We start from the raw sequence: 8,902 nt of genomic DNA on the forward strand, positions 1-8,902 counted from the left end.
GTAAGGACACATGTTTTCTGGTATACTGTATCCTTTTATTCATAAAATTTGATTTTGAAGGTGATTCTGTAAACCTGGTAGCTCTGAAATGAATACTTTGCATTAGGTTTAAAAAATCACAGTGCCGTAGATGGAACAATTCGCAAATAACGTGCACTTAAGATAGGAAACTTGGAATGACAATTTGGTTCCTTCTGGACCACTGTCAGTGTGATCTGACAGTGGTTAAGGAGGAACTGAAATGTTGTTATGAGTCTTCTCTCCTAAGTGTGGGCTGTTTTTCAACATTTTGCAGATTGCAAATAATTTGCCAAGTGTTTGTGAGGCAAATTGGTTTAAGTATTTTTCTGTATGACTCAAAAAGTTTGTTAAAGCCAAGTTGAACATTTCTTGGCAGGGTGTGCACTGTGAGCCAATAACTGTGCCGTACCTGAGTCCTCTAGTACTACGCAAGGAGCTGGAGACGGTGCTGGGTCATGAGGGTGACACTTGCCTTACTGATGCAGCCTTCACTGACCACCACCCCATCCTCTACTGGAACCTGGTCAGTCACTCACCCACTTCATGCATCCAAATTCACCTTTTAAATGAGGGGTGCCTTGATGCCAGTGAAGGACTCTTTATCTAAAGAATTGGACCTAGCCTTCCCTTTCTTGGTCCATACCTTATTGCTTCCCATCGCCTAGGCATTATATGACCTTTAAGTGTTTCACTCTTCAAGTGACTATAATAATAATTAGAATAATTATGTAATAATGTGTATTTTCATGGGTAAACAGAAAAATAATGGGAAGCACAAACCACAGCTTGTAAATTGACAGTCCGACTCTCTACTGTCTGCACCACCAGGCTTACGAGAGGAAGGAGTCAGAACTAGTACTTACAGTACTGTATTCCGTCAGAGTTCAGTTTGGTCACAGGTAGTGCCTCTGACAAAATATAGTAATGTAAGTACTAGTTCTGACTTCTTCCTCTAAGCTTGGTGGTGAGGACGGTAGGGTGTCGGACTGTCAATTTACAAGCTGCAGACCTTACCCCAACCACCCAGTCCATCTTTCTGTTTATTCACTGATAGTTTGTGTATTGCAACTTAATCTTTATGTATTTTCATGTATATATCTGTATAACTGTCACACTGGGTGACCCTTTCAAGAGGAATACCTTGATAATAATAGAGAACTTTTGATCTAAGGAATTATAGCAAATCTTCCCTTCCTTGGATAAGAATTAATAACCTCTCATTCCTAGACATTGTATGACCTTACATGTACATTCACTACTTTTCTTATCATGCTTCCTCTGACAAGAAAAGTGTTCTTATCTCCCTCTTTCTCCGTGCTCTCCGTATATGTGATCCTCAGTTCCTTCAATCAGAAATTTCCACTCTTCATAATTCATTTTCCCGTCTTGGCTACCCTTCCCATTTCATAGACTCTGCCTTCTCACGTGCTAAATGTAATTTCTTCTCTCCCAAACTCTCTACTCCTGGGAACTCTTCTATCCGGTCTTTCTAATCTCAACAACTGTCTCCATTCCTTAGACATCAAACTTACTTTCCGCCAGACTAACACTCTTCGTACTAATCTCGTTCATACCTCTCCTCCCTCTACAGATGCTCCTGGTGTCTACTCTATTTCTTGTTCCTCCTGTCCTCTTCAGTACTTTGGAGAAACTTGCTGATCTCTTTCTGACAGACTTAGGGAGCACAAAAATAGTGTTAGGCTTGCCGACACTAACAATGCTCTTTTCTGTCACGTCAGAGATCACAGCCATCCTATTGACTGATCTTCTGCTAAAACTGTCTTTCTTACTTCCAACTTTAATAGTCACTGTCTGGTTGAATCCTCCCTAATACACAACTTTCCTTGTATGAATCTTAGTCCTGGCTTCGTCTCTGTAGATGCCTTCCTCTCCCACTACATTGTAAAATGCTCCAAACTTCAGAACACTCGTGACTTAACCTGATTCCTCCTTTTTTCTTCTTTCCTCTTCCCCTTTGCTCTTTCCTTTTTCTCCTTTGGGTTTTCTTTCTTCTGCCCTGTGTATTTGTTCCTTCTTTGTTTATTTATTTATTTTATGTTTCCCCCCCCCCCCTTGATGTTCTTGCTCTTACCCTCTGTGAGCATCTAGCTGCCTTGCAGTGCTCCTCTTTCTTAGTATTTGACTGGCGGCGGCTGCTGCTGCTGCTGCCGCTGCCGCTGCCGCTGCCGCTGCCGCTGCCGCTGCCGCCGCCGCCGCCGCCGCCGCCGCCGCCGCCGCCGCCGCCGCCGCCGCCGCCGCCGCCGCCTCCTTTTCGTTAGTGTGACTTTGTAAATGGTCCAAGTCGGACTGAAATGTCGTCATAAGCTCCTCTCTTCTATGTGTGGGTTATTTGTGTATTCCCCATGAATATAATTACAACAACTTTTCCTTCACGCACATTGGTGGCAGCTGTGGTACTTCTGCCGACTGAGGGTTCCCAGTCACCTGCCAGGCCTGTGTCTCAGCTCCAGCACTGTCACCAGAGACCGTTTACCACACCCGTCATGGGAATCTGCAGACTGGCAGAATGTCTACATCAGGTGTTTGTGGGATAACACCAAGTATCATGAAGAGGTTAGTCTTACTTTCTCCACTCTCCCTTAAGATACTTAGCTAAAACCTTGGGTACCTTTAAAAAGGGATTAAACAGATATATAAGGCAGAAGGGCTGGGTTTGATTAGTACCTGATATATTGAAGCAGATTCTTGGGTAGCTTTGGGGAAAGGTTGGACAAGTAGGTGGGTGGGAAGGGTTGGTTTTGAGAAGGACCTGCCTTGTATGGGCCAGTAGGCCTGCTGCAGTTCTTTCACTAAATTTTGTGACTACATGATGTTCAACAACAGCCTGGATGATCAAAGACCAGATTGTGCTTAGTGCATGGAGGATCAAACCTCCACCACTTATGGCACTAAACAACCCATACGGGTTTAGTGCTTCATGAAATTTCTCTTCAAGGAGGCTCCTTTGATGTTGGTGAAGGACTCTTTGTTTCAGGTAACTGGAGCTACCCTCCCTTTCCATGGATCAAATCTAATTGTTCCCCATTTCCCAGGAGCTGTATAAACCTTACAACTTAATGTTTTTTTAAGTATAATAATAATATCCTTTGTGCTACCACATGAATTCAGATATTAAAAAAAAAACAACTTTTGATATGTAAAGTAAAAGGACACAAGTGCAACTAATGTGACATTTATTGTGGCAACGTTTCGCTCTCCAGGAGCTTTATCATGGCTTGATAAAGCTCCTGGAGAGCGAAACGTTGCCACAATAAATGTCACATTAGTTGCACTTGTGTCCTTTTACTTTACATATTGTCGGTAATTCTACCAACTTTATTACAACTTTTGATATGTATATTTTTGATTCATTGTTTTTCAGTTGGGTCAACCAATGTACATCCAGTGGCAACAAAACAAAAAGCCGTCCCCCTTAGTGTCGGCCCTGGTGAAGGAGCGCAGCAAAGTACCCAGAGAGTAAGTTCATAACTTTTTTTTGTTCAATGCACCGGCTGCATCTTACTGTGGCAGGGTGACCTAAACAGTCAAATGAAAGTTTTTCTTTCTAACCCTTTGAGGGTCCAAGAATTTTCAAAAAAAAAAAAAATTTATTTTTTCTTATGAAATGGTCGAGAATCTTTTTCTGAAGGTTATAAAAGAAAAAGTTTGAAATTTGATGAAACTAGACTATCATTAATTTTACTGCATCTGATATTTATGCATTAGCAATTTTGCCCTTTTTGACTCCTATTTTAGGCTTATTACATTATTCCAGTCTACCAGATTCTTAGCTATTTTACTATTATTACTTCTATTTTATTGATTGAGCACAATAAACTGCCCAATCAACTATTTCAACTACCCAATAAAGTAATCAGAAATTGGTAATTTGGCCAATTTCACATAAAGTTCAAAATATTCCCATTTCAAAATAGGGTTCAGAATAAACAATGCAGACATTCCTGGCACTAATATAATATTTCCTCTGTTAATTAGTTACATTTCCAGGCTTTACAGATGAATTCCATTTTCATTTTTTACTTTCTTAAAGAATTTTTATCCACAACAAAAAATAGAAGATTTACTGTTATGCAATATTGTAATAATTGTATAAATGATATCAGCACATCCGTGAACTTATATTAGACCCACCAGTTGATGTGTATTGGATGCGTGACGTCATTTGTTTACTCTTGAACATCGGCAAACATCAAACATTTCTGCTACTTTGAGCTCAATTTCAAGTTATTTTCAGTACAAAATCCAATCAAAATCATCTCTATTTCTGTAATATATCTTCCATTCTATTAAATGCGACCAAGAAACCCAAAATACAACCATAAAAACCATAAGAAAATGTAATGCAAATTTGGTGTTTTAATCCAAAAAACACGATTGCATTTTTTTTCTCATTATGCACTGCGTGCTGCAGGATTTGTTTTATATGCTGCACACTTATCACATAGATGCACTCTCTTATATCTATGCCCAAATTTACCACTCACAGCTTATCTGAGTCAGCTGAGCTCATGATGTAGATCTACGGCTTGGACCCTCAACGAGCTAAATTTAGTAATTTATATAGGAGAAGGGGCTACTAGCCTCCCCCCCCCCCTAATGACTTGTCATATTAAATAAGGTTTGGTGGAATATTGTGTAAAAAATAAGGAATGAAAGATATAATTCAGAGAGCAAAAAAATGAGTAGTTGAGATAGTGTGAGTTCGTGGAAAGAATGAATCATATATGGTAGATTTAGGGGATGGATAGAAGGTGTAGGGAAAGTCCCAGGAAAAACTAAGAGGAAGGTATTAATGAGGTGTTGATAGGTAGGAGCTTAAGTTGTGGATTATTATTATTATTATTATTATAATCAAGGGAGAAGCGCTAAACCCGTAGGATTATACAGTGCTTGTGGGGGGATGTGGAAGGTATTCAGGTTTAATTCAGGGAACTGGAGCACAGATCTAATTCCCTCGATCAAGAGCCCTTCACCACCATCAAGGAACCTTCCTTAAGGGCTTAAGTTGTGGTAAAAGATATTTATGTTGTTCAGGACATTTATTAAAGTAAACATTTCCTCTATTAAATGTCCTGAACTGTATATAAATGTCTTTTTCCACATCTTGTTGTTGCCACCAAACTATTTTTCAAGAACTTAAGTATCCAGCAGTCATGTATGTATGTGTGTGCATTAAGTCAGAGTGAGCAGATGCAAGTTGTCTTTGGTATTTAAGGTGAACTTGTCAGTATCATTAAAGTAATACAGGAACCAGCTAGCTAAACATTGAGGTCTGGAGATGGTAAGTAGTACCTTTACTCTAAACGTCAAATGGGAAAGGTTGCAGTAACCTAGGTCAACATTGGACTGTAATATTTGTCAATGTGTTGTGTTCCTTCTTTCAGGTCATACTACTTTGGTGAGAAATGGCCATTGTGTTTAATAAACATGAGTTTAGCAAAACATTGATGAGGTATTTTATTCATTTTATTGTAAAGCAGAGGAAATATGTCTTTGGCATGTTCTATCTTCTTTCATTCATACAGTGTGATACAGAGTGTGATAACAGCCATTCACATTGATGATCTGACGACGGCCATGAAGCTTGTTCTGCAGGAACTTCGCAAGAGACCTTCCCTGCTGAAGAAGAACCACTTTCCCATATATCGAGACCTCCTCTTTCTCGCGTCGTCCTGTATCCCGCCCACCCAGCTTAATCTCAGTGAGTTGTCACATCATTGTACTAGAAATCTAGCAGATGGCTACAAGACTATTTCATGGTGGCCATGTTTCTAATGTCGTCCTTGTTCATGGTGGTCTTCCTTCTGATGTCCTCTTTGGATCAAGTCTTATTACCTCCCATTCCCCACCCATGTAATGTGAACCACTGTGGGTTTAGAGCATCCTCTGATATTCACCTCACTCCATATCTGTAATTTTTTTTTTTTTAAAGACTAGCACTTCCTCAACCTTCCTGAGGGGAATGCCTTCATGCTGGTGAAGGGCTCTTGATCCAAAGAATTAAAACTAAAGTACATTTAACTTCCTCATATAAAATCTGATTACCTCTCATTTCCCGATGAATGAAGCACTTCTTATTAAATAGTGTACTCTTAATAAGTCAAGTACATAGTTAACCACTGCTAAACAACCATCCAACGTAAACCATACCATGGGCGGGGATAGAACCCGCGATCAGAGAGTCTCAAAACTCCAGACCATCGCGTTAGCCACTGGAGTTTTGAGACTCTGATCGCGGGTTCTATCCCTGCCCGTGGTATGGTTTGTTTGCAATCGTTTCATTACGATTTCATGAGTCATGTTAACCATCCAACATGTTATGACCTCTACTAAAATAACCCTTTTCTTTCTTTGTGCATTTTTAAAATTGTTAAACTATGTAAGTGTTCATGGCTTCATGCAGTATATGTACTACAGGCCCATGGCACATGTACTAAGCTCAATCAGGCTATCAACTCATAATTCCACATAATTGTAACATTGTGTACATTTTACATGCAGTGTACATAAAGAGATTCTGTTTAGCACATGAAATTACTAAACAAAATGGGACATAACATATAATTATAATAAAATTCTTCCTCCTGTTGTAAGAGGTGACTAAAATGCTGGGAGCAAGAGGCTAGTAATGCCTTCACTTGTATAAATTACTAAATTTAAAAAGAGAAATTATCATTTTTCTTTTTGGGCCACCCTACTTTGGTGGGATACGGCCGGTTTGTTGAAAAAAAATTATAATCACATTAAGTGTAAACCCACAAGGGTTATACAGTGCTGGGACATGACATGGTAGCAAAGCTACATAAGGCCAGGGAAACCTGTGTTAAGACACCTTCTCCATTAAGATTTCTTCATCTAGATCATATCAGTATTCTCAAGAAGTGTGTTTTGGTGTACACAGTGGCACTTTTCTGTACTGCTAATTGATTCATCTCTTGATCCAAGTAATTGGATCAAGAGATGATTTGACTGTGATTATATGACAATTATTTGTATTAATACCACTTTAGAAGCAGATGTTTTAATGTGTGTGAATCACTTCCAGCATCATTTGACCGTGAGTACCGTCGTGCATACGAGCGTAATGAACAGTCATATGGAAAGTTGCTGATGCGCTCTGACACTCCTCCTCCCATTGCTGCCGTCTTCTGCCGCCGATACTTTAGTCAGCTGAGCCTGTGATACCTGACTCCCTGCCCTGCACCTGGGACCTGCAATTTTCACTCAGGACCTGCCCATGGTACTCCAGGTCCCAGATATGGGACACGGATCCCTCTGGTAGCATCCGGGACCCACTCTTAGCATGTGTAACTTCAGAGCATACATAAAAAAGTTCTGTTGCATCTATTAAATCTTCAGATGACAACCGCTGTAAAAATAATTGCTTCAAGACAAAACACTGCATATATTATAGTTTGAGGTATCATGGGTTTGGGTTGCTGGGTTCGTTTCTGAAGTCAACATCAGCGTCCATTCCTTGCAAGTGGTGGTGACTTCACTAGTTTATACCTGACAGGCTGTTTGTTCCCACTGACTGTGAGGATATAAGCATGGCCTTAAAAGTGTTCTTATGTTTTAGTCAAAGGAATGGCTGCAGTATTTGGTAGGAACTATAGTTATCTGCCTCAAGGTTGACCTAAAGGTTATTCCAGGGTAATACTGACAGGAATGTACAGGATTTTTCAATTGGGTATTGGAGAATGGGACAAATATTCTAGAAAAGTGTAAATAAAAGTATTACTGGATATTTTGGATTTGGGGGAGGGGAAAAGATTTTTTTAAGGCTTATGAAGTAGAGTTTGCTTGTTTCCTCTTGTTTGCATATGTATATAAAAAAATCCTGAGGTGTATTTGTGTGTCGCTTACATGTGATCATATACGAAGGCCAAACAGAGCCACTTTTATATCTGTCTGCAGATCGTCCATTATAATCAACAAATGAACAGCATACCCGTGACCTTTTTTTTTTTTTTAATGTAACTTACAATAACTTGTGCCTGATGTGGTAATGAATTAATACTGTTGAGTGATGAGTGGTGGCAGTGCTTTCACATTACAGCAGTTAGATGTATCATGCATGTTACACTCCCAGGCAGAACCAGCAAGAAAAGACAAAAATATTGCTTTCTGCATAACTTCACATGTACTTTTATCTGTAAATCCAAAATTATCAAACACTATTCTTTCTTTTCTCGGACAGTTCTGCATTTCATTTTTAATTCTTAAGATTTTTTTTATATTGTAGTGCTCTGCAATATTGGCTGATAAGGTGAATTACATAAGGAATTACTCGATACATTTATCAAATTTTTTTACTGTACATTATAGTGTGCCTTAGTTAGCCAGCTGCAGCAGGCATTGGGTTGCAGATGTGTGTTTACAACTTTATTGTTACTCTCTATGTTCTGTATATGCCACAGAAAATATTGTAGTAAGCTGGACAACAGAATCAGCAGTTGAAGAGTGAGACACTTGTGTAACATTTGAGAATCTTTATTGAGGAAAGATTGTCCAATACAGAGAAGTTTGAGGTAATCAGTCCCTCAGCCCTCATGCTGAGGGACTGATTACCTCAAACTTCTCATCTTTCTCCATTCTCTGTATTGGACTAAAGAAGCTACTGGCTGGCAAAACATTTCTTCAGTGAAGATTCCCAAATGTCTCATTCTTCAACTTGTCAGTTTTCTGAACCATTTACATCACAAAATCAACAGTATCTGCATCACTTGTTAAAAGGTTACATGAGGAGCTGAGGTAGTTTAAAGCAGCCACTCTGGAGGGGCTCATTTTTTCCGTCGTAATAAACTATAATATTTTTGATGAAATTCCTGCCTGAAAAGTTGTAAATTTTCTTCCATTA

General features: G+C 39.3%; 1 protein-coding gene across 4 annotated transcripts in view; it reads left to right on the top strand.

Annotated features, from left to right (window-relative positions):
* Crag (DENN domain-containing protein Crag) overlaps positions 1–8,565 on the top strand; it is a 201,919-nt gene extending 193,354 nt beyond the window's left edge. For all 4 annotated transcript variants that reach the window (XM_070098409.1, XM_070098410.1, XM_070098412.1 and 1 more), the window contains 5 exons: positions 398–544; positions 2,431–2,595; positions 3,404–3,498; positions 5,568–5,743; positions 7,088–8,565. In XM_070098409.1, coding sequence (XP_069954510.1) covers positions 398–544; positions 2,431–2,595; positions 3,404–3,498; positions 5,568–5,743; positions 7,088–7,224 — 720 coding nt within the window. In that variant the 3' untranslated portion in view covers positions 7,225–8,565. The remainder of the gene's footprint in view (positions 1–397; positions 545–2,430; positions 2,596–3,403; positions 3,499–5,567; positions 5,744–7,087) is intronic.
* Positions 8,566–8,902: the final 337 nt, after the last annotated feature.

Source organism: Cherax quadricarinatus, chromosome 62 (assembly GCF_038502225.1).
Source record: "Cherax quadricarinatus isolate ZL_2023a chromosome 62, ASM3850222v1, whole genome shotgun sequence".
NCBI lineage: Eukaryota > Metazoa > Arthropoda > Malacostraca > Decapoda > Parastacidae > Cherax > Cherax quadricarinatus.